At 30.2% G+C, this 26,863-nt stretch overlaps 3 protein-coding genes across 5 annotated transcripts in view; 1 reads left to right on the top strand and 2 right to left on the bottom strand.

Annotated features, from left to right (window-relative positions):
* The window catches only part of LOC105834772 (ectopic P granules protein 5 homolog), a 32,615-nt gene extending 17,759 nt beyond the window's left edge, over positions 1-14,856 (top strand). Inside the window, exons 14-31 of one of the 3 annotated variants that reach the window (XM_012677477.2) lie at positions 601-828; positions 906-1,069; positions 2,744-2,929; positions 3,006-3,129; positions 3,199-3,723; positions 4,819-4,961; positions 5,399-5,576; positions 5,898-6,095; positions 6,239-6,370; positions 7,901-8,140; positions 8,460-8,643; positions 10,105-10,664; positions 10,809-10,978; positions 11,055-11,263; positions 11,873-12,118; positions 12,231-12,447; positions 12,520-12,729; positions 13,397-14,856. In XM_012677477.2, the coding sequence (XP_012532931.1) occupies positions 601-828; positions 906-1,069; positions 2,744-2,929; positions 3,006-3,129; positions 3,199-3,723; positions 4,819-4,961; positions 5,399-5,576; positions 5,898-6,095; positions 6,239-6,370; positions 7,901-8,140; positions 8,460-8,643; positions 10,105-10,664; positions 10,809-10,978; positions 11,055-11,263; positions 11,873-12,118; positions 12,231-12,447; positions 12,520-12,729; positions 13,397-13,748 (4,266 nt within the window). In that variant the 3' untranslated portion in view covers positions 13,749-14,856. Of the gene's footprint in view, positions 1-600; positions 829-905; positions 1,070-2,743; positions 2,930-3,005; positions 3,130-3,198; positions 3,724-4,818; positions 4,962-5,398; positions 5,577-5,897; positions 6,096-6,238; positions 6,371-7,900; positions 8,141-8,459; positions 8,644-10,104; positions 10,665-10,800; positions 10,979-11,054; positions 11,264-11,872; positions 12,119-12,230; positions 12,448-12,519; positions 12,730-13,396 lie in introns of those variants that run through there. The other 2 variants (XM_012677479.3, XR_003626376.2) reach the window with 2 other exon arrangements.
* A 499-nt stretch (positions 14,857-15,355) lies between these two features.
* On the bottom strand, positions 15,356-16,594 carry LOC105834774 (putative lipoyltransferase 2, mitochondrial). Its single transcript, XM_012677483.3, has one exon. The coding sequence runs from the start codon at positions 16,569-16,571 to the stop codon at positions 15,840-15,842; it is 732 nt and encodes a 243-aa protein (XP_012532937.1). The 5' UTR covers positions 16,572-16,594; the 3' UTR covers positions 15,356-15,839.
* Positions 16,578-26,306, bottom strand: LOC105834773 (Werner Syndrome-like exonuclease). The gene is made up of 7 exons (XM_012677482.3): positions 24,297-26,306; positions 24,149-24,205; positions 20,476-20,603; positions 19,969-20,190; positions 18,506-18,650; positions 16,996-17,097; positions 16,578-16,719 (listed from the first exon to the last, which is right to left on the bottom strand). The coding sequence occupies exons 1-7, from the start codon at positions 24,330-24,332 to the stop codon at positions 16,648-16,650; spliced, it is 762 nt and encodes a 253-aa protein (XP_012532936.1). The 5' UTR covers positions 24,333-26,306; the 3' UTR covers positions 16,578-16,647.
* Between the last annotated feature and the right edge of the window lie 557 nt (positions 26,307-26,863).

The following is a 26,863-nucleotide window of genomic DNA, read 5'->3' as shown; positions in this document are numbered from 1 at the left end:
TAAATAGAAAATTTTAAGTGTGATTTATTTTTGTTTTGACATTAAAATCTATTTTACCTCATTTTTACACCTCTCCCTGCTTACAGAGCAAAGCAAAGGGACGAAACCTCTCCCCATGCACCCCGCCCACATGTTTTTTATACCCTACTTTCCCCTCTGTTTCAAAACTAATGAAATCGAAGCAAAAAATTAAAAAAAAAACTTTTGTGTATATTAACTCGGAAACTAAGGCCGAGCGGCGGTAACATGTGTAGGGAAAAGTTGTTCAAAATAATGACCCTGACAACATATATTAAGGTCATTAAAATCGGTGAGATCGCCCTTATTGTGCATAATTACCAAAATCTGTTTAAAACATGTTTTTTATTTATATAAAAAATGATACGTTAAAATAAATAAGCTTATTTTAAAATTGCATGTAAAAATATTTTAATTTTACTGGAATTTTGAACAAAAATACCTGAAAGATCCTGGAATTCTCAGGGAATTTTTTTATACAATTTGATTACACACTCTGAGTAATATCACACATTATTGGTTGTCATTCATATTTATGTTATTCTTTATATTACATTTAATATCGTATTTGAATATTCGTAGAATATATCATCTAATCGAACGCCGGGATCGTTCGGATCGTTTCTAAGTTGGGCAACAGGATCTTCCAGCTCAACAAGTCTTCTCGGTGGAACCGTTCAGACGATATGGCTCGCTTATCAAATACTTTCGACAGAACAATACGACAGGGAACTTAAAACCGGATTATGGCGTGAAATTCTGGGAGAACTGTCTATGCAATCCAAGATATCTTTAGATACAGCCCTCAAGGTTTAAAATTAAGCTTATAACTTATTAAATATACTTAAAATAATATAAATATACGACTTTATGAAAATTGTTTATAGAGAGCCTGTGCAACAGTGAAGATGACTCCGTTCGGAGTAAACAATCTAGCTATCTATCGCTGGTCCCAGCAAGCGCTTGATACACCGATGGATCATCCAATTTTGCCGCTTTTGTGGCAAAACTTCTTTAGTTTGTTTCTTGCGCGAGCTCCTACTATTCCAGGGTGATTATTATTATTTTAATAAAATAAAATAATTCATCAATCATACATATACACATGGGGGGAGACCGAAGCTAACCCGACTTCTGAGTAAATTCGACCTCCTTTATTATATCAAAAAGGTAATCATATATGGAAAAAAGGAAAATACTATTAGAGGCATTGTTACTTAACAGTATTTTGGTGACGTATAATTAATGAGTTTGATTTTAAAATGTTTGAGCTATAGCCAATATATTTTTTTTTAGGTCTCTGATTTTTTTTTTCCTTTACAGAAATTTAATTAAAGTTATTAGTGTAGATCTGGAGTTCAAAACTAAGTGTTTTTTATTAATGGTATGCAATAAGGTTTCTTAGCAAAGAGAGAAATTTATTGTAACTTTATTATTAAAAGTTAAGATAAATTTTTAAAGTAAGAAACATTAATCGGGGCAAATGCGATTTTAAAAGCAGGAATACAACCGACCCCCCCCCCCTATTTTGCGTTTTTGCATTATTCGACTTACAGGAAGTATTTTTTTACTGTTTAAAGATTTTTGTAGTTGATTTTCATATTATGCGACGAAGTACGACTTTTTTATATTTGTTAGATAAATCTGTTTAATTTCTTAATTTTTTTGTTAATCTCTTCTATTTTGTTAATTGTGTTGAAATTTAAAAGTTTGAATAAAAATTAATTTTGTACCACAAATAAACCTGATTCTCATTTCACGTAAAAAATTCTAAAATAACAAAATAATTTGAAAAGTTAGAGTTAACCAAAAATATATATAATATGGGATCGAGTTTACTTCGGGCAGTCGGATTTATCCAGGGTTTCGAAGAGATCAGCATTTTTAATATATCTCTGAACTAATAGATACTATATCGCCATTATTTCATAAAAAGTTGCGCCGGGCAATAATCTATCCAATGGTATTTAATTTATTGCAATTTATTTTATTTTAAACGAGATATGACCTAAACTTAGGGAGTTGGGTTAGCCCCACACAGTCTCCACTATGTGTGTGTGTGTGTGTGTGTGTGTGCGTGCGTGCGTGCGTGCGTGCGTGCGTGCGTGCGTGCGTGCGTGCGTGCGTGCGTGCGTGCGTGCGTGCGTGCGTGCGTGCGTGCGTGCGTGCGTGCGTGCGTGCGTGCGTGCGTGCGTGCGTGCGTGCGTGCGTGCGTGCGTGCGTGCGTGCGTGTCTGGAGTATATGTATGCATGTATGTAAAAAATTTTTAATAATTTGATTTTATTATATAAAACAGAGGTATCCAACTGGCATTTGCGAGCCAAATCCAGCTTATGATATCTACATCTGCAATTAATAAATAATAAAATAAGACTACTACCAAGAATAACAGAACTACGATTAAAGCTTTGTTTTTTATTTATACAGATCAACAAGAAATGAAATTTGTGTACACTTAAATGAGACATTATTTAAACATTATAATTAAAAAACAAAGATTTTATCGAAATTTTGTTACTTTTGACTTTATAATATGAATATTTAAACATTTATGATTAGACACAAAGTCTTAATTACAATTTTGTTATTCTTTATTTTTGTTATGCTTTATGTTATGCTTTATTTTATCACATAAAATTATTCTTTAAATTTTATTTCACTTGTCGAACACTGTATGTGTAAAGCGTGTACAATTTATTTTTTTATAATTTCTTTATTTTTTAGATTAATGGACAAAGGTGGAATTGGAGAAAAATTTTTTGAAGGAATGATAAATCTTAGCTACTTGAAGAAGTTGAAAAGACGATTGCATGAAACGACGGAGTTTTTCCAAATGAAAGGAGAAAAAGACACGGACGACGGAAAACCGATTATGGACGAACGACGTGTATTTTATCTCAGTACCGCAAAGTAGGTGAACGTAAAGGGAATGTAAAAAACATTTTTCTTAAAAAAGAAATATCTTACAGAAAGGTATCTATCGTAGGTTTTACAAAACGTTGAGTCTTTGGTTGGAAGAACCTCGTCTTCAAGAGCCGGGGCTTTATCTTCCAGCACTTCCACCGCAATACATGTCGCAAAGGCTAATTTTGTTGATACAAGGAGATCGAGTAAGTCAATTGAAACACATACTTTACGTAATAATACCATTAATAATAATAATATTAATTGTTTTCTAGACTCTCTGGCTGGAATACGTGGATTACTGGGCGGTACAACAGTGCCAATTCAAGGCCGTTTGTGAGTGGCAGCGCGTGACGTTTCGCGACCCCGAAAGCCAATATCAGAAGTTTTCCCAGCCTTCTTCATTGAGCGCCACGGAATTGAACGATCCTCTGTGCAGAATCTTTCGCAGGTTGAGTTCCTACGAGCCGCCAGCGTTACCACCGCCTCTGAACCGAAGTCAACCGGTGCTAGGTTGCATAGCCAGGAAATGCCTCTACGACTACGCTGCTATTGTCGATTTAGTCAAACCACATCTCCGAGTCATTCTCGACTATGCACAGACCTACAGTCTTATGGTATCCGAGCACACCGCGGCAGACTGTAGCTTTCTCGAATTGGTCCCGACTCTTTATCGAGTTTACGAGAACCGTGTTACCTTACATGCTCTCTGCGACCCCGCGCCATCCAATCAGAGACGCTCCAGATCGGGCACGCCTCCCACAGTGCATTGCGCGGGTCCGGCGATCATCGAGATTACAGTAAAGTATATTAAATATTAAGAGATTTATAAAACAATAAAATATTTGCTTTAACTTTTTTACGAGAGAAGGGATTTGATTTATAATATTTCTTAATTATACATATACCCACACATCCATACAAATCTTAAATTCAATAAGTAATTAATTCTTTGATTTCTAAACGGAACAAGTCGCGCCATAAATGAATAGAATTGTAATTATAATAATGTAGTTCAACAAAAAAAAAACAACTAGACTACACATTTTTTGTACTTCTTTGGATGCTGACATAACAAATCCAGTTTTTAAATTGCTCTATCGCAATACCGTTTTTAAGAAATTTGCAATTAAAATTATAAAGTTTTTTTATGTACTTTATTATTTTATATTTATAACATCTAATAAGCATGAAAAACTTACTACTCAAATCAAAATTAGTATATTATTAGGACTTTTAATCGTTAAAAGAAATTTTTGATATTGGAATTTTGTGATTAATAAGATATTCATGATTAAATACGAGATTTGCGAAAAAAGGGCTATAAATTAGATTCATCAAATAGGTTTTAACTATATTTCTAAATATATTTCTAAACTTAAGAGTTTTTTAGGTCGCTGCAAAATTTATGAAGTAGATATCAAAATTAGTAAATTTAAGGAAGTCCCACTAAATGAAAATGAATAGATTTTCATGAAACTTTGTAGAGAAGATTAAATTAGTGGTATAAATTGACTGTCAAAATTTCAGAAAGACTGTCAGAAAGATGAACTAACTAGTTTTATTTAGACATTATATATGGGCTTTTATGGAAATCGATGAATATTTATGATTTTTCGGTTTTTATTAAAAATTAAAAATATTAAAAATTCACAGCTTACTATATATTTCTTTCTTATTTTTACTTATTCTTCAAATCAGTCTTTTGACATTTTTGTAGATAGTGATTCATATAATTTCTATTCTACCTCAGTAAAATATATAAGCCTTAAAACTCTTATCTAATTATATAAAAAGAATTATAAATATAGGTACTTTTATATGTAATAATCTTAATCTATGTTATAAATAAAATTTTTAAGTAGTTTTACAGAAAGAAATTTTATATTTTGTAGGTCGAAGAAGCACATGTCAGCGAAAGCGTGGATCATATGATAACTCAAAATCGAGCTGAGTACGAAAATCTCTTAGTGAAAGCTAGTCAACCGCCACCCAGCAAAGTCACCTTGGGCTGTGTTTTCATTGATCATATAATCGCGTAAGCAATTTAATCGATTTGATCTATTTTGATCCTAAAATATGTACTTATGTGTAAAAGATACCTAAAGCACATGGATATTTAGACATTAATTTGGTTAAAAAATAAAGTATTTATCGAAATTTTATTATTCTTAATTTCATAATTTTTTATATTTAATATTTAAATATTTATATAAAAAGTGTCTAAAACACATGGATATTTAAATATTTATAATTAAACGAAATTGTAATTGCAATTTTGTTATTTTTGAGTTTTGTCTTGTTTTATAATGTAAAATCACTCTTTAAATTTTTTCTCACTTGTTGCTGAACATATGTATATATGTAAAATTTCACGTTTTATTCATTAAAATTTCACTTTTTTTCATATTATGGTTAATAGCAAAACAAATTGCACAGAGATACTTTTAAGGCTTGCATATTCTCGTTTTTCAGGATGTTGGAACACGAGTTAACTGTCAGTCGTACTAACGAAAATACCGCTGTATTGTGCAAAGTACAAGAGAGCGGAGTCAAACTGTTCTATTATCTAGTAGAATTCTATACGGAAGAAGCAGCGTTGTGCCCCCCCACAAAGCAGCTTGTCACTACTTGCTTGGAGAAGTTGGGCCAGGTATGTATATATTAAGTTTAAAGTTTTTTATTTTTTTCTAAAAATAATTATGAAATTCAAGAACAAAGATGTTATTACAAAGATGTTAAACACATTTGAAAGCACCTTTATCACTACCATCCATGAGTGCGCGATATTCTAGCCCGTGATCTTTAAACTCTTCCTATTTGAAAATTATTATAGCCTCAACATTTTTGTATTAGAATTTTTTTTTCAAAGTGTTACAAAAAGTTTATTATTAAAAAATCTCGCGCCAGCTTAGATACATCCTGTATAAGAACATTTCTTAACTATTGCGAATTTCCGTTCCTCTGTTTTCAGTTATTTATTAGCGGCGAGGAGTCTCAGGGTCCACAATTACTGAGTACTATAATCCAAAGACCTACTCTTGGAGGTCTGTTAGGTCCACATTTCACTCCTGTCGCTGGAGGAGCCTCCACATTCCTGCAAATGTATCAAACTGTTGTGGACTTGTCCACCGGATCCAATGTTGACCTGTGCTTCGTATTACTTTCGAAGGTAAATCGAATCGGAGTATATTATCATCATTTATTACTGGTTACTCAGAATGAGTAATACAATACCAATAATTTCAATTTTATGTTTAACATTGCAATCGGCCGAATATTTATTTCATTGTTGTATTATTGTCTCTGTTATAGTTTGATGTCGGCAGCTGGTTGAATTATCGCCGTCCGCGATTGAGCGAAAGGTCTACCTTCATAGATCTAGTTTCTAGAGCGTTGTGCAATATCGGTTTAAATCCGGAAGAAGAAAAGTTGATTCTGCATGAAGTGAGTAGAAAAAATTCATTGGCATCAGAGACATTGCGATTTGCTTAGGTATTACGACGAAAAAAACATTTAAAATTAATAAAAATTGTTGAAATAAAAGTTATTGCAAAATAATATATATCTTATAACAAATACTATTGCGAAGTAATACTTATTTTAAATTAAATAAATATTAATAAGGAAAGGAAAAAGATTACAAAAAATGAACTTTCGAGCGTTTCAAAATTTCATATTAATGTTTGATTTATTGTTAGATACTTTATTAATTAAAAGAAAATTTTCTGTTGCTATAGGACATGTTATTTTGATTAATAAATATTAGTTTACAATGGAAATGATTGAAATCAAATGTAGAACTGGGATATGTTGACTTATATTTAAGACAATCTTAGTTCACGTGTGAGTAAAAAGTATATGAATATTCAATTATAACTTAATTCTTACAAAACACTTTATATTTAACATTTCTATATTGAAGCAAATTACATTTAAATATTTTAGTTTTTTGTAACTGCATTTTGCTATCCGATTATTATAAAATAACTTTAAATTTTTAAAAGATACAATTTTATCAAAACATATATACCTGTTTCGTAATATTAATTTAATATGAGGTTTACTGTAAAAGCTTTATATCGAGCTAATTTACTTTGTTATCGAAACAAGCTAGCTAATACAGCAAATATTTCACTTATAACAAAGAAATTATATTATATATAAAATCATTTTTAGCCAAAACTTTTTTCTATAATATTAGAATATTTTAATTATAATAATTAGTTGTTTAAAATGTTACAATTGTGAAAACTGCACCAACGAGTTTCTCTTAGCCTCTTTATTCATTCATTTCAAAACATATGGAGCAGATAAAATTAAAATTAAAGCATAAGGAGATTTTCCAGATTTTTTATAATATAAAAACTCTTGATCGAATTTTGGGAATAACTTTATGATTAATCTATAAGTATTTACAAATTTTTTGAAATTTTTAGTGTTTAGTTTTCTTTGAATAATATTTTAAAACAGCATTAGTCTTATGGACAAAAGTTTTAAGTAATTTAATTAGAAACAAAATATAAGAATTTTTTGATAAATTATATTTATAAGAGAAGATAGAGTTTAAAGAATATTTTGGAATGTTTATTAAGAATATATAATTCTCTAAAAATATGATATTATACCGTGAAAATGTGGCAATGTCACTTTAAATGTATTACATTTAAATTATACAAATAATTATTTTTTTAATTTTTCTACGTTTACTAATTTTATCAATGTTTATTAATATTGCAAAATATTATTAAATAACAAATTATTAAATAACAAATGGTTTTTTAAAATTTTGTTTTTTATATATTATTTTGAAAGTGCCAAAAACTCTTTTGTTGAAAGATACACATAAATGAAAGGTCCTTCCACAAATCCTTCCTTTTTTAAATTGGAAGATTTTCTTAAATTTAATTAGATTGCAACATTACTTGTACTTATTTCCGTTAAAAGAAAAGTCAATAAAATTATGTATTAACGCAGCTGTTTCGAAATCACCTGCGGCTCATTCTTCTGCACGAATTTCCCGAGCACTATGGTGAAGTATTGAGCGCGGTGCTGAGGGGATCCGAGAGTCAGAATCTATCTCTGGATGTGTGGCGTGATTTGCTGGGAGCTCTCAGCGGCAAACCGAAAAATATTGCACCCTCCCAGAATCCTCCAAAAATCAGAGATGAGATTAGATACTACGCTACGGAACAGAGACTTCTGTCACGCCAGGAGGTCCGCTTTCATAATTTTGTTATTAGAAACGATTATGTTATAAAATGATATTATAAAACGAAGTATTTTTTACAAAATAATTATAGAAATGTCGCAGAAATATTTATTGCCAAAATGTTATGAAATGTTGGTATAATGTTACTGTAACATTGCAGCAACATTAAAATATATTTTTTTTTATATTACAATACAATATTGAAGTAGCTGCAAGATTTTATGTCGTATAAAATATCTTATGTTTTACTGTTTTATTTTATATGTAATAATGAAGTAAAATTCAATCATTAGGTTTTATGATACTTTTAATGTGCAATTTTAGATGCACGATACTGCAGTACTTCTAAGCCGACACTTTATGAAAGAAAGGTTGCAATATGGATTGTACGGGCTTTATCCAAAGTATAGAAGTTATAACGAGCCATTGACCATCTTTCTGGGTATGGTCAGTCACGCTTTAGTTGTATTGACGTTGCAGGCTGATCGAGGATCTCTTGCTGATCAATGTAAGTTGATATTCCTTTGAAATCTTAAAATTTTAAATAACTATATAAATTATTATTAATTTATTATATAACATATCTAAAATTTACATAGTAAAAAACATTTTACATTTATGTTCAAATCAGTTTTGTCAAAATTAATGTGAATTTTATTTTTACATCCGCATGTTAATTTAACATAATGTGATTATATTATTTGAATATTTTGTTAAATTTAGCATTTTTTATAATGTTATAATGCAATTTATGGGTAAATAAACAAATAATATAAAAAATGTAGTTTTTAAACATAAATTATAAAATAAATAAATAAAATGTATGTGTGTATCGATATATTAAATGTTAATTTTACTAAAGAAATATGTTTTTGCAATTTGTTTCCATAATGTGTCGAAGCGTTACATTTTCTGTATTATTTTTTACATATTTATTGTCTTATTTTCTATAATTTATTCTATAATTCTTATGTGAAATTAACACAAAAATTTGAATGGATTGTTTATTGCGTACAATCTATATTAAATATAACACAAATAAAATGATGAATAAAATTTATTTTATATAAATAGTAAAAAAGAATGCTTAACAGTCGCCAGTGATGAAATAAAGTAACGGTTCTTACAAGTAGACACAAACTGACAAAATTTTTTATTTATCAATCTGAAGAACACCACACGTTTCGACCATACTTTTGGTCCCTATCAAATGGAAATTACAACGTGGTAAGACTAATCACTCATTTCTTAGTGAGACTGTTGAGTTTCAGTTCAACACTACAATGAATAATACAAGGAATAGAAAAATAAGAAAAAAAAGAATAAAAATATATAATCGAGTTACAGTTTAAATTTTACTGTCTCAATGATATAACTTGGATTCTTCTTGACAATGTTTCTTCATAATTTTTTTTTTACGTTTTTACACGTGAGTCTTGTCAATGTTTTTACACTCTTTTAAATTTAATCTACTGTAACTTGATTATATATTTTTATTCTTTATTTTTCTATTCCTTGTAGTGTTTTCATTGTAGTGTTGAACAGGAACTCAACAGTCTCAGTAAGAAATGAGTGATTAGTCTTACCACGTTGTAATTTTCACTTGATAAGGACCAAAAGTATGGTCAAAACGTTGTGGTGCCCTTTAGATTGATAAATAAAAAAACTCTTGCCAGTTTGTCGACTTATAAGAATCGTTACTTTATTTTATTTTATATAGGTTTCAATTTTTATTAACATACATTTTCGTAATGGCTTTTTCTGTATTTAATATCCTCATATGCTGATTTTAATATTGTATTTTCTTAATAAATAAAATTTTCTTAAAGATCAGATTCAACTAAAAAAGATCAGATTCAACAAAAAACTATGCTGTTTTTACTTGCCACTCCAGGAGTCAAAATCGATTTACTTTACCCATTGTCTTAATAAAATGATAAAATTACCCAAAAACTGCATATTCTTTCAGTGTGCGAGAAGATTTGGCCGGTATTGAGCGAAATGTACGCGCCGTGGATCACTCCATACTGGACGAGGAACCTACGGGAGCCGACGGCCGCATGGATTCAGCAGCTAACGGATGACAGATCGGTGCTGCTACCATGGATTATCACGGATGGCCCTTATGCGAATCGTACGATGGCAATGTTCGCCGAATGCATTCGTTTCATCATCGATACCATGCCAGCATCCAGTAAGATTCTCAGCTTTGTGTGGCAATTCTATGTGTCGAACTACGCTCACGCGTCCGTCAAAGACCACGTGCTGAACGTCGTGCACGGTAACCTGTTGTCTCTTCCCTGGGATCGCTTCTGCCCTGCCGTCAACGATGTCGAGTTAATGATCCGAGTCATCGATCAATATCTGCCGGATTGTCACTTATTTCTCGGAAGCATCTTTACCTGTGTTAATTGGCCCAACTGGATCAGTGAATTAATGATCACACAGCCGTTGCCGGTTGCCGCCAGGATGCACATTTGTCTGCTGAACTTGCTAGTAAAACTATCCAATGAACCGAATGTCAGGCAGGTAAAAATAATCCAAAAACTTAAGAAATAGACAAAATAAAATTTGAGAAGATAAAATGATCTAATTTTAGCGATTAGAAAAAACTCGTTAAAGCATTTACTAAAAAAGAAATAGATTCCCAGCTAATCGAGTCTAGTATTTCAGAATGAGAAGGCGGTGCAATTGGTCACGGAAGCCGAAAACTTCTCTTGGCATCTGATCGATGCCGCGGCGTACGACCAGGTGATTAATTGGCACGTGATGAGTTGCGATCCTAAAGTAATCTTGTATCTAGGCAAAGACCAAACTCATCCTATCGACGCAACCATCAACAAGTAAGTTTAATAAAGTATTTACAGCGTAAGATTTAATATCATATTAAATAAAAACATAATTTGAAACAATATACAGTTTGCTGAAAGTAGCGGCAGCTTACGATCCTACAGTGAAACATTTTCATCCTACTACTCTGAAGAAGAGACAGATGTACATACGTTCTTCGGTGAAATTGTTGATCAATTGCACCACGAGACATAAGTCTCTTCTCTCGACCAACAGCAAAGCGTTTAGCAACACATTGTCGTCGATGCTCGATGAGATGGAAATCGTCATCACCAGCAGTGAGTGTTCTAGGTTCCAATTTTTCCCCTAGGAAAAAATTAAAATCAGAGACCTTAAAAAAATATATTGACTATAGCTCAAACATTTCAAAATCAAACTTATTAATTATACGTCATCAAAATACTGTTAGGTAACAATGCTTCTAATAGTATTTTCCTTTTTTCCATATATGATTACCTTTTTGATATAATAAAGAAGATCGAATTTACCCAGGGGTCGGATTAGTCCCCATCTCCTCTATTAAATATACTATCACAAATATCAATGTTTAGTAGTTCAAATCTTCAAATAGTCTAGATATTCTTATTTGATTACTTTAGATTATATTAATTTTGAAAAATTTTTTTAATTTAGATTTTTTCAAAATATTTCTGAAAAATTTTCTAACATTTTGAAACAAAATCGAAGAAATTTTTTTTTAATGTTATAAAATTATAAAATTTATATAGAATTCTTAAAAATTACTTTAAAAATTATATGAAAATTGTAATATTTTTATCAAGATAGTTAATTCAAAAATCTAAGATCTTATAGTTTGCTTTTTAAATACTGAAGAAATCTTAAGAAGAGCGTATAATAATCTTTCTTCTCAACTTTTTTTTGGTTAGCCGTCTCTGAACCGCAACAGATTGCCGAGGCCGGTCTGTTAATCACCGAGTTCTTACACTCGATCAACCAGAGCGCAACATTGGTCGATCATCTTCGTAGTAGTTGGACATCGTGGTTATTAGAGCGAACTGCTAGCAGCCCGGTGCTGATGGGAGTGTTAAGAGTGATCGGAATAGCAGTTGTCTCCTCATCTACTCTAGGTCACCTCATGGAGGTTGCTTTGGAGGCTTATTTCAAATACAACAGTAAGCCATCTTCACTTGTATTTATATTATTATCTCGTTTTTATGAATCATTTTTTTATTAATTAAATTTAGTTTATTTATAATTTATTATATATAACTACACTCTTTTTAGTAACGGAAGATATTCGACCTACATGGGCGTCAGTGTTGACAGTCTTGCAATCCGTAGTACCGCGTCAGCCACCGTTAGAGTCTGTGCTAGTATCAGAAGGAAGATTGTTAGCCCTTTATTCCGTATTACTGAAAAGACTTCCGTCCTGTAGAGATATCCGGGAGGAGGGCATGCTACTGATTAATTTAGTGGATTGGATCAGTGCAATTAAAACCACGTGAGTGATTCTAAAGAATGCTCAGAATTAAATTCTAAGAAAGATCACGTTAATAATTTTTTGCTTATTTAGAGATATTGTGGAGGAAAAACTGCCTCTGTTGTGGGCGAAAGCGTGCGAGTTGGCGTACAGACAGTGTCAGTATAGTGAGAATACAGTGATTGCTGCCAGAGCCTTGAAAGGATTAGCACGAGCATTGATAACAGTAGCAGACGATGCGGGGCAAGGATGGGGTATTCTAGGGGCTATTGGTTTAAGAAAAGGCTCTCAACTCACCATACGGTTAGTGATAAATAACTACAGAAAAAAAATTAAACCATTTAAAAGTTACGTTAAGTTTAAATTAACTTATGTTAATTTTTTTGTTTTTAAAAGTTAATTTAGATATATTTTAAGAGATATTTTAATTTAGATATATTTTAAGATATATTATCTATATTAAATTAAAATATTTTAATTCGTAATAATTAGTAATAAAATATTATAAGTAGTTAATAAATAATAATTATAATTAGTTAAATATTAATATTATAATTACTCATAACAATTGTAATATAATATGGATCCTCACGTTTAATTTTTTAATACTTTATTTATAAATTTATATAAAACAGTAATAAAAGAAATAGTTTTTTGTAATGTATTTTTTAATAATTTCTTTCTTTTACACGCAGATAAATTTTTAAATAGGAAAAAATTAACAAGTTAAAGTTCATAAGTTCTAAAAAAACTATTTGACGTTAAAAATTAATTCATGTAAAATTAAGTTATCAATTTTTTAACTTTTACTTTTTAACTTGTTACTACTCATTCTTATTTTAATCTCGGTTTATTTTACTTTCTACCTTTTCTTAGTTCTAAAAATTAGAAAAAGAAAGTATTATACTAAAATTAAGGGTTAATCTACATTGAGAAATGAGCAACTTTGATTGTCCATTCAATTTTTCAGATGCAAGTTCTTGAGCCGTGCCATAGCCATTTACTGCTTGGCACAACTACCGGAATCCAAATCCGATCAACAGCTAGTGAGGTACACTCCACATTCGCCTGGTGTGGGGCCTTCAAGATCGACCGATCCAGACGCGATAGAGATTCGTCCTAGCGCAGAGGCTGTGAAAGCAATGCAAAGTCTGGAGGGACTTTTGATAAATAAGCAGTATGCGGAGCTGCGGAGCGATGTAGAAAGGACCATTAGACTCATCAGAGACTCCGCCAACTCCCTTCACAATGCCGTTGAAATTATCGGCATGCTTACCACAGAGCTTTACAATCAAAGATACTTACATGTGCTGACAGAGTGATACTAGTTTTATTTAGATTTATTGATGGCCTGACAAACACCTCGAATTGTTTCAAAGCATGATACGTGATCTTGTAAAATTTTTGATCGAAAATCGAGGTTTGAGTAATTCTATCATAGCTTTTCAAGGTTTTTAAATATTTCTAACTCCTCGCGTTTGATTTTAATGTTTTCAAAATTTTTTAAATTCATAAAGATTTTCGTGAATCGACATTGAATACTTTAAGATTTTGTAAATTCTTTAAGAAAATTCTATAATTAAATTGCTTAAAAATTTGCGAGAGTAAACGCCCGCAACATAAATTTCACCAAATGACACATTTAAATTGAATGCTATGAAACTTGCAAAAATATCGGAGGATTGAGATTACATTGCGATTATTCATGTAGATTGACATTCGATCAATAATTGAACTCCTTGATTTGCGAAGAAATACAATCGTGATATGAACAGTCCTAAATTTAATTGCACAATGTGAATTTAAGATAAGTTATTTGTTTTATTGTTTAAATGTTTTTTAGATCTGTATCGATCTAGTCATGAATTTCTCTTTCTTTAATTCAAAGTGTTGCAAAGTCTCCAGGATGCATTCAATTTAAATAATCGCAGTCACGTAGATAATTATGTCGATAGTATGTAATAATTAAAATAATAACGTAATTGTTTATTACATTTAATATAAAATTTATTATTACACTCATACTTTCGTACTTGTGTATATGAATTATGTGTTAAACCAATATTTGATTTATATTTACATATCACATTAAAATCCCAATAATGTAATTAACTTATGAACGCAATTATTATAATTATTATAATTTCGTTGTTGACATTGCCCAAAGTCATTCAAGAGCGATGGGTATTATAATAAATTGTTGATGAATAAAGATCGATTATTAAATAAATTTAAGTCAAGTTGTTATACAAACAATTACAATATTTAATACAAGCACAACAAAATACTATAAGTGTTAGTTAATTTTTCTCGAAAAACAAAAGACCTATGGAGGTTCTTAATTTTCCAGGTCTTTACCTTTTTTTTTCCTAGAAAAATACGGAAAAATTGTGATAATAAGATAAGAAATACAGTACCAATATTTCTTTATTTTTACAAATGCAATATAATTGAATTACCTTTCTATTTAAAAAATTGTAAAACTTGTCCTATCTAACATAGATACGCGACTTGAAATATACATATGCACGTAACAATCATGCAGTAAAGTTACATTACCAGTATCACCAGTACCATCACTTAGGACGGAATTCATAGACCAATCTTAAGTTCAAGAATTGTCTTAAGTCTAGCTTGGAGCAGACTTGAGACTTACTTAACCAATGAAATAACAGCATCGACGTCTCAAGATCGTGCTTAAGATGGGTCTTGAATAAGATTTGACTATGAATACCGGCCTTAATTAGTCACTTTATTTTAAATAATATTTAGTACTTTAAGGGGATCCTAAAGTCATCTGTTTTACCGATATTTTTAAATTAAACTAATTTTTTAATTGGCTTTATAGAATCGCAAAACTTTTACAGAATTAAAACTAAAGCACTAAAATCTAGGGGAATACAGTCGATATAAAAAACGAAAAAAAAAATTTATTTTTGGTACATAAGAGCTGTTATTTGATGACAATATTTGCTTATATAGTATATAAAATCTACGATATATATACAAAATGAAACCATATTTCTCTAGGGATAACGAATAATACCATGCAATTCAAACAGATTAAAAGTCTAAAAAAAAGATTAATTAGTTTTATTAACTTTTTATAACAGCAAATTCAGATATAGGTTAGAAAAAGAGCAGTCTGAAAAATATTTTGTTTATTCTCGGTATAAAATCCAATTCATATGATATTAATACATATACTTTAATTCTGAAAAAGGATTTTCTAGAGAGCCTCTAAGAGAAGAGGTTCTCTAGGATTTCCGAATCTATAAAAGAAATACATACGAAATCTTGTTAACGATATGCATGAATAACTCTACATTATTGATCCCAATCAAATTTGACGGGCACTTTAGCATCCCCTTGAAGCTTCATTAAGATTCACAAGTCTGTTTATTCCTTAAAATTCAATTATCGTTACTATCACTTTTTAAAACATTATGACGTGCATCTCGTAATAACTGCGAGGCTTCTCCAAGCGGATACTCTATCAACTCACACTCGAACTGATCACTGAAAGCATTCCTGAATATCGGCAGCACATCAGTGATTGTAACATCTATGTCCAGCTCCTTAGAGATGCTAGTCACACTCTTGCCCTCGATACCGCAGGGCACGATGTGATCGAACCACTTGAGATCGACGTTACAGTTGAACGCGAGGCCGTGGGTGGTAACATAGCGACTGCTATGGATACCTATGGCGCAGATTTTGCGATCGTCAACCCAGACCCCAGTATTCGGCGAGGTCTCGGCCTTAATACCAAGCTCGGCACACACACGGATCACCATACGTTCCACCTCGCGCACATACCATCTGACGCTGGTGCGGAATTGCTTTAGATTGAGCACCGGATAGGCCACCAGTTGGCCGGGTCCATGAAAGGTGATTAGCCCGCCGCGGTTTGTCCTGCAGAACTCTGCGCCAAGGTTCTTCAGTTTCCTCTCATCCTCCTCCGTATATCCCTTGTTTCGTATCCCTACCGTGTACACAGGCTCGTGCTCCAGAAGTACTAGTGTATTTGCAGTTTCGCTTTGTGAACTCTTATGATGCTGATCCGATAAAGCCTTTTGTAATTGTAAACCAACTCCATACGGCAAGCGCCCAGCCAACAAGACTTTTACCACTCGCGAACGCATTCCTGATGATGTTTAGTGACATTAAATTGAATATTCTTTGAAACTAGGAAGCGAGGATTTTGTTAGATCAAAGAATTCAAGTACTCATCATTTCGAGTTCTCCTTTTTTGGCGATCGCCATAACCGTCGTATAAAGTAGAAGGGATACCTGCGTATAAAAAAAGTCATTATTAAAGTTATTTTGATGATGTTATCTCAGTTCTTTGACGATTAAATTTTTTTAAACAATTTTTTTTCTAACATTACCAACGTTTTAAAATATGTTTAAATTATAAATTATTTATAGTGTCTTAATATTTTTAGAGAGAGAGAGAGAGAGAATAAGGCATTTCTAAAATACAAAATATTATATAATGTAATGTAATGCAATGTAATGATGTTTCACAATTTTAAAATTAACATGTTTTCAATAAATTATACGTACGTAAGCATCCGTGGCTGCGTAGCTTTTCTGAGCGTCGCTGAAGGGTTGTATGTGCCACTTACTCATTCGCACTTTAGGATCTTTGTTGATTTTCTTCCGCAACTAGACACATAGATCAGTACTTATAATCTGTTCTTATTTCAAGACTATTTTAAGATTTCTAAATACAACTCTGTGGCTAGTATTCATAGTCATTTTGCACATTTAAGACTGTCTTAAGTAATATCAGTATTATTTATTTTTATGTCCATGAGCTAAAATACTTTTATTTTTTATCAGTTTTACAAAATATAATATCATCTGTGTAAACACTTTTTTTCAAGAATTATATTAAAATATTAGATAATAAAAAATTGTTAAAATTATTATTATTATTGCTTACATAACTTTAATTTTTATCAAATGTTTATAAACATTTTTCAAAATTTATTCTCTAAAAAATAGATTTCCTCAAAACCTTGTTTTAAGAAATTCTTGATTTATGTTAAATTTAACTTATGTACAATATTTTTTCAATGTTTCCTAAATTAAAAATATTTTTAATGCTTAACATTGAAAAAAATTCTTTTAAAAATTTGCCACTCTAGGCTTTAGCCTACTACTGAACCCATACCTTAATGTACAATTCTCTTAAATACTATCTTAAGTTGTTATTGAACAATGACATATTAATATCTTAAAATGTTACTGAAAACTAAGGCTGCGGTCCACTTGATTCTATAAATGCTTTAAAGCATTTGTCGTGTTAAAGGAGTTCCGCTGCTAAATCAAAATAAACAGATTTTCATGAAACTTTGTAGAGAAGTTCAAATTAGTGGTATAAATTAACTGTCAAAATTTTAGAAAACTGAACTAGTTAGTTATTTAGATATTAAATATTTTATTTACATGGGCTCTTATAGGAATCGATTAATTTTCATGATTTTTCGGATTTTATCGTCGTATTAAACGTAGAAGTAATGATGTTAGCGAAACTTTACAACAATACATCTTAGCTGTCCAGAAAAGTACTGTTAAATTTTTGAAACAATGCACTTGCTCGTTTAAGTGAAATAATTGATAGGATTAAAAAAGTTCACAATAATTGAAGCAATACAGCACGCAAATGTGTGCTAGTGATATAACATGAATTTCAAATTATTGTATTTAATTATTTAAGGGTGGTGTAATAGTGAAGAATGTTTATTCACAATTAAAAAAGAATTATTTCAGTAATAAAGGTAGTACTACTTTATAGGCAAATTTTTTCTCATATTCACTATTAATTTTAGTTCATATATAGCAAAAAAAGAAGGCAACAAAATGGTTATTTGAGTATTTTTCTTTACTTGAGTTCCTGTGCCACTTATTGTACTGGGCCTGAGCAGAGAAACTCCCTTAAATAGATCGTGGCTTAAATTTTAAGTATAAGATGACTATGAATACATTAAGATTTGTACAAATTTTAATTTTATTTGTCAAGATGTAGCTTTATGCAACTAAAAAGCAACACAAAGTACAAATATAATACCAAGTAAGCAGTCAATTTTTCTAAACTCCAACGGCAAGATCGTTTCAAGACTTGATTAGCGTATGTCCCACAGTCCAGACAATTATTATCCACCACTTTCTGAGCAGGAAACTCTTTAAAGTCTCTCCCGAGTTTCCTCACGTCGCTGCAAAATATCAAACAATTTTTGATTACACATTTTTTAATACAGTGGAAAAGTGCTTGTGAAAGAATAAAAAATAAATAAAATTTGTAAAATAATAAAATAATGATTATTGTTGACTGTAAAATAATAGCTAATGTAATAAATTTAAATATACAGAAAATAATAATTGATCATTTGCCATAATGACGACATAAGTAAAAAAACCAATAAAAATTTAAAATAACCACTATAAGTATTATGAATTATACAAATGCGCCAACATTCTAATATTATTTTTAAAAATTTAACTTTAATATAAAATTTGGTCTAATTGTAGAGGAATAAAAATAATATTAGTTTCTCATTTAATATATTAAATTCATTCACTCAAAATTTACTTTTTTGCAGAAAATTGTCAAAAATAATTTTTTTATATTATTTTAAAAAATAAATATACTTACTATTAAAGTTAAAAAATAAAGTTAAAAAATTATTAACTTTTAACTCAATTTAGTTAATTATAAATAAGTTCATCTTTTAACTTTAAATATTTATTTTTAAAATTTATAATTTATTAACTTTTTTCCTTCAAAGTTTATCTGTAAAAAATTATTAAAAATACATTTTCCCGCATAAAAAACTATTCTTTGTTATTTTACATAAACTTAATTTATAAATAAACTATTTATGATCCATTAATAATTATTTTGATTTATAATAATATTAATGTTAACTTTAAAAAATAAATTTCTAATTTAACGTTTTTCAAGATTAATTATTAATTTAATCTTAACGTAATACTTAATTTAATTTTTCATGAAATTTTTTATATAACTAAATTAATTTTATATGCCATTAACTGTAACTTAATTTAGTTATTAACTTACCCAATCCTGCTTATAATACCAATAAGTTCTGATATTACATATGCAGAATTTACTATATTGTTTTCGATAAACCGAACTGAATGTAATAATGCGAGATCCTTTGTTCAATACTGATTAATTACATATGAAACTTGACGAGCAGAAAGCAAGCGCGATCACAAAGTTAATTATAAACCATAAATTCTGAATATTTCGCAAATCCTCCTGATTAATAACGATGGAAATTGTTTATAAAGAAAAGCTCTAGATAATACATTTATTTATGTATGCGTCAAATATTTTATTTTCTGTAACATATTAAAAAAAACAATATTTGTGATAATATGATTCTATACGTAATTCAAACAAAATTTTTTTGTAAACGATTTATCATATCTCTTTAATAAAACTGTTTCCTAAAAAAATTAAATAAATATGATTAAATAAAATTAGATTATTTAGTAATCACTAACTTTTTAATATTGACACCAACAAGCTTAACTTTTGGATGAGACAACAGTTCGACAAATGCCGCCGGGAGTTTCCTCAGCGAGTAGACATAAAGGAGATAACACACATTGTCCTCTAGGCAAATCTGCACCAGTGCCGTTTTGCCGCTACCAGTTTGGAAGCTAAAAGGCCATTCCAGATCAAAACCTATTGGCACGATCTCTTCATTGCGCTTCACTTCTTGTCTAGGAGAAAAATTAGAAATATATGTAAAAAATAGATTTTTTAAATTATCTTAAAATTCTATTATTTCTAATTTAAAATAAGAAATAACAGCTTGTATTTGCAAAACAATAAAAGAAGAGCAAAAAAAGCAAAAAGATATAACTTAGGATAAATTAAAAAAAAATGTTATTTCAAACATTAAGTTAAACTATTATTTTCTACATTCCTATTATTTCTATTTATATATTTTTTACGTTATTTCTATATTTTACTACTGAAAAATATTTATTTTCTTTTATATTCACATGAGATTATCACAGATCTGGGCACAGTCATAGAAATCATTAGCGCATTGAATATGCCCTTTGAAGACAATCGGAGGCAAAGTTTTTATGTCGGGCTCTCTTTCAGGTTTTGATTGCTCCAACTTTTCCTACAAATATGAATAAGAAATTAATAATAAATAATTTTTATTATACAACCTAGTTATAAATCCTATAAAAAACTTAAAAATCTAGCATGTTCTTCACACAACTCCGACTCTCGATGATTCAGAAGTCGTAAGTAATTTTTATTTTTTAAAGTGATAGAATTAGAATAGTGAAACACACTAAATATTAAATTAGTCTAATATCTATTGTCATTTGTATAAGTACCAATAATAAACACCTTTCAAACTTAAGAATGAATCAAATTGAATTTTGTCAAGTAAAATATAGAATATATATATATGCGTTTTATATTTTCTGTGAGAGATATATCATATAAAATTATACCCACATAATAAAATACCTATATTCACTCTTCTTACTAAGGTAAGGTAAGAAAAATTTCATAACAGAAAAATATATTTATTGATTTCAATACATTTTCTACCTTGGATTCAATAGTAGATACATTAAAAATAATATAATCTATCTGCCTTTTAGAGTTTGTGATTCGTTCACTTCGTCGAAATTGTTTTTTTTTCTTTCATATTAGAGTAAACTTTTATTCTCATTTGACTGTTGAAATTTTGATTTCTGATTTGTTTTCTGCTCTTCATTATTATTCCTTTCTTCTGATTGCTCTTCATTATTGTCTCCTTCTTCTGATTATTCATGAATGTTCCTTTCATTTTCTCCTCCTTCTTCCACTTGATTTTCTTTGTTATTTCTTTCCCCTTGATTTTCTTCAAGATTAACTGCTGCTCCTTTAGAATTATCATTAATTTCTAGTATTGTTCTACTTTTATCTCTTTCTATATCATGCTTATCTTCATAAAATACAACATCTCTACTCTTAAGTATTCTTTTAGTAGTTGTACCATACAACCTGTATCCTTTTGTATGTTCCAAATAGCATAAAAAGATAGTTTTGTTTTACTGTCTCACTTATGTCCTAATTCCTTTGGACTGTATGCTTCCACTTTGCAACCAATAGTTTTCAAGTGTCCTAAACTTGGTTTTTCTTTTATTCAAAGTAAATGTAGAGTCCTTTACTGAAGACTTTTAGAAGGTGAACGGTTAATCAAATAAACTGCTAATGAACTTGCTTTGGTTCAAAATTTTTTTGAAAGAGTAACATTGAATAGCAAACGTTTTTTCTACAGTTCGATTATACCTTTTTACAAGACTATTTTATTGTAGTGTATATGGAATCGTTAACTGATGCTGTATTTCCTCGTTTTTGAGAAAAAAATTTGAATTTTTTGTTTACGAATTTACGTTCATTATCCGACCTCAATGCCAATATACGTTCACTCTTTTTTCTACATATTTTTTATACGTTTTAAAAGCTTCTAGTGCTTTATTTTTATTTTTCAAATAATAAAAACTTGATCGAAATAAAATAGCTTGCTCCACCCAACTATTTAAAGATTAAATCTTCATTGGTCTGCAGATATCAGTATGCACGATTTGTAAAATTTTTTATGTTCTCTGCTTTCGGTATTCCTTTGAGAAAGATTTCCTTGTTTCCCTGCTTTACTCTTAGACAAACTTTGGTTCTTCATCAAAATCTTCAAATAATCCATGAACAATTGTCAAAAAAAAGCTTTATACTGTAAAGATGTTTTAATCTTCTGTGCTATTTAATTGTACTAACAACTTCACAATTATATGCTATTTCTTTTGGTTGACAAAGTTCAGACATGCTATTCTCTCTTTAATTTCACTATAGCAATAACATTATCTTTATCAATTATTTCGTAATTTTCTTTATCAAATTTAACTGTAAATCTTTTCAGTTATTTTCGACACTAATAATAAATTTACACTCAATTCAAGAACATAAAGTATGTTTCTTACTGTTTGGTACATGTTCTTTTATCAATGTACATAGTTATCTTAAAAGTATCTTTATCTTGAAGTTTTGTCATCCGCCACAACTTCAGAATTATTTGTATATATATATATAACATCACAAAAGAATTGAAAAAAGCTCCATTCCATGAGATATACGCCGATATGTTGCTGAATCAATTATCCAAGATTCTCTTGTAAAATCCTTGTTTGCTAGATGAACTATAGCAAGAAACACTACTTTTGTATTTTTCTTCGCTCTTCTTTTCTCAATGATGAGAGTGCTTCTTCTCTTCTTTCTTCTTTTTTTCATTAAAAAATATTTGCTACGTCCTGATTTTCCATAATTCCAAACAGTTTTTGACTGAAATTTTTATTTTGTTCCTTTAAATTGTCATCTTGTGTGAAATCTTCATCAACAGAAGATTTCGATTAACAACTTGATTTTTGCAAGTTTCAGTTTTATTGAATTATCCATAATTTCCATTCCAGAGTTTTCAAGTACCATTATCATCGGTTAATATTTTTCTAGAAGCCCTGCTAATAAACTGTCCCAACCATTCTTAGATTTATTTCAAAACAGATCGCAGTTAATTAATGAGTAGTTGACATTATCTTGGTTCCATATCTTTCTATTAAACCACAAGTTTCCAACTTCGTGGTTTTAATTTTGAACAGAAAACTTACCTTTCTTGTGAGTTCGCTAACCTCAAATGTTTTTTGTAAATTTTTCTACTTTCTCTGCTTCCTGTGCTGTACTCGCTTTTGCTACATGTACATATATCTGTCCATCAATGCTTAATTAATAAGATAATCTTCATCTTGGCTTTAGCAATTTTATCTTTGTTAATTTCTGTGCCTAAAATGGCTTCCCACAAATCATTCAGCTGCAATAAACTTTCCATTGCTATCTTCCAAGTCACATAGTTCTCTTTTCCTTAGAGCTTCACTATAGGAACGTGATTATTAGAGTATGTCATTTTCAATATCCTTTTAAATAACACGTAGAATCACAAACAGCATTCTGTTCTTAAATCATTACAAATTAATTAATGAGTTAATGAGAATAACATAGTAACTCAAATTTAATTATAAACAAAGATTTGATTTTTAAAGAGCTTACAAACGCAAAGAAGCAGTATGAGGAGAACAAAATTACATAACAGACAACATTATCTTGAACACTGCCATAAATCTCATATATTATAACATTATATCTCTTGTTATTATACTTGAAATTTTATTATAAGAAATTCTTGGAAATTGAAAATTTGTCTTGTTACATAAGATATACATACATATATTATCAACGTGTTTTTTGTATAAAGCCTTTTTATTATCCAGTTCTTTAAAGAAAAGATTTATTCTAAAAAAAAACCCAAGCACAAGGCAGATTACTTCCAGTCAATGCATATGCTTCAGGTGTAAGTTTGAAAATAGTAAACACTCTGTGATTCAGTTTTACTATCTCTCTCTTTCTCTCGTGTTTGCGTGATAATTGCGTGATCTAAGGTTTGTTCTTAGTAGCTGCACTGCTGTACTGGTGCAATAAGTTAGAACGAGAAAAAATATTTGTCTTATTCTAACTTATTGCAGCAGTGCACAGCAATGCAGCGACAAAGAACAAGCCAGCCTCTAGATACGTCCCGTCACCGATGGTTATTGTTATCTATATAAGACCGTCGAACATACGCACCTTCAGATGCTGTGGCAAGTTTCGCAGCGAACGACGGACTCCCGTTGTCTCAGACACCTGCAACACCCGGAGATCATATTCATGATTATGAAACACAACGAAGAAAAAGATACGCGGAGAAACCAAGACAGATACGCGTATAACTAACCTCCTCCCTGTCAAGGCCAGTGACACGTGTCGTCATCACGATGGTAGGCTAAAAGGCAAGAAGTGATCTCGATTCCACGAGACAAATTTATACGAAAGAATCGGTGTTGATACTCATTAATATTCTACATTGGTCATGGACATGCGCTTCGTCCTAGCCTCCAGGATGCCGATGTCGTGTATCACTAATTTGGTTGCCGGTTTCCCGCCAATTTTATCACCTGGCGAACAGCTGAGTAGCCAACTGCTGCGTTTTTTGTGGCTTGCGCATGCGTTGCGATGAACACAGTGAAGCATATGATGAAAAGCATGTGAAATGACCTTGGTAATTGTCTACTTTATAATAATAATCATATATAATTGTAATATAATTTAGGCGCGTAACATTAAAGTCTAAACTGCGTCAAAATAAAATATTTTAATCACAAATTCACAGTCAATAATAAAAAATTTATTTGAATATGATGTGGAACTGATTTATAGATATTAAATTTATTTCATTATTACAACAAAATTATTTCTCAAATTTGAAATTTCACAAATTCCCCAATACATGTTCCCCAAATAATTTTGAGTCAATTATTGACATAAAAAATAATTTTAAAAAAATTAAATCTGCTAATTAAATGCCGAATTTTTATTCACTAAATTTAACGAAATTATTATTTCCTAAATGAGAGTATTTTCCTAAACATACCCAAATAATTCCCAAACGATTAAAATAATAAATATTAAGAAACAATAAGAAATATTAAACTCGTCTGTTAAATAAACGAAAGTTGTTATTTTAACAGTCTACAATCTTTTCAAATAGAAATTCTGAAAAAAAATTCATGTTTTTATTCGAATTTATTTAAATAAGATCTGGAACCACACAAAATTGCTATATATAATTACACACACACACACACACACCCAAGAGAAAAGGGGGGAGGGGGGAGAGAGAGAGAGAGAGAGAGAGAGAGAGAGAGAGAGAGAGAGAGAGAGAGAGAAAGAGAGAGGGAGGGAGGGAGGTTGTCTGAGACTACACATACACTTCTTTTTTCCAAAAACAAAGTATTTTAAAGAAAAATGTTTCAGACAAAGTTCTATGGTTTTAAAATAGGATAAAAAATGGTGTCATTGATTCGATTCTAAATAGTTATTTAAAGCTTAAATGAAGGTCACATTCAATTTCTTAAATAAAACGTGTTTTTCATCGCATAATTTACTTCAAGAGCTTTTCAAAACACTGTAATTGAATATTTTTTCATTATGTATACATAAAGTAATACTTTTTGAATTTTATAAGTCTAGTTTGTAAGTTTCATTAGTTTCAATACTTTGACATAAATATTTCGTTAAATATTTATTTTCAGGCTAACCAAGCACTCCGAATCCTGAGAAGAAAAAAAATATTTAACAAAATATTATGTTAGAATATTATATTAGAATATTGGAACTTTCAAACCTTATAACTCAAAAAGTACTTAAGGAGATGCTGGACTCTCTCCCAAACTTGATCGGGGTCGATAATGTGGAGTCATTCGTGCACATCATTAATGAGATTTCGTATATATTTTTTTTATAGATATTTGGAATTTTTTTCCAGAATTAAAGTACACATATTAATATCAATCTGTGAATTGGATTTTATATCGAGAACAAAACAATTTTTTTTCATATTACTTATCGACTTCTTCCGAATCCGCACTCACATATACATATGTATGAAATTTTCAGACAAATTTTTCTATTATACCAAAAGCTTCTAGCTGTTCTGAAAGCTGCACATTATTATTCTTTCTTATATATAGTGACAACTCTGCCTAAGTTATTTTGTACGTAGAGTCTTTAAAACTTAGTGCTGTGGATGAAAGTCACGAGACGACTGCACAAATGTTACTATGTCAAATTTGTTTTCTAGAATGTTTTGTTTAAAAAAAAGGTGTACAGGTAGTCTCAGATACCCTGTGTGTATGCGCGCGCGCGTTTACACACGTACGTGCGCGCGCATATATGTATAATATATAAATTATATATATATATATATATATATATATATGTGTGTGTGTGTGTGTGTGTGTGTGTGTGTGTGTGTGTGTAAGGCATTCTACATACACATATATACATTATAAAATTATTTTACATTTATAATATATATACATATATGTATATACATATTATATCCCAGATAGCCAATGTCTTGATGTTACAGTTATGTTGCCAACAATCGTGCAGTAACTAATTTAGACAAATGCAGAACAAGGTGAGACAGCATTATGTCTGTTAGGTTGAACTCATATGAATTCTATTTTTAACAATGGCAAATTGATAGCAATATGTCAGCATTAATTTGTTATCAATCATTTGTTGCCATGTTGCTGTTATATATATTACAAACAATATAATGTATCATTATATGCTGACCGTTTCCTTTTTTAAAAATGTCCTCAACTGATTGCATGTATAAGTAATTATGTTGCTGAATTCGTAATGTGTTTTATTTCAATGTCAACAAATGTATAGCAAATCTATAACAACACATGCAATACATTAGTTTGCTCAAAATGCTACATCACGCTTGGT

Source organism: Monomorium pharaonis, chromosome 5 (assembly GCF_013373865.1).
Source record: "Monomorium pharaonis isolate MP-MQ-018 chromosome 5, ASM1337386v2, whole genome shotgun sequence".
Lineage (NCBI taxonomy): Eukaryota > Metazoa > Arthropoda > Insecta > Hymenoptera > Formicidae > Monomorium > Monomorium pharaonis.
Note: the sequence above shows the minus strand (reverse complement) of the source record. Positions and strands in the feature narration are given on the sequence as shown.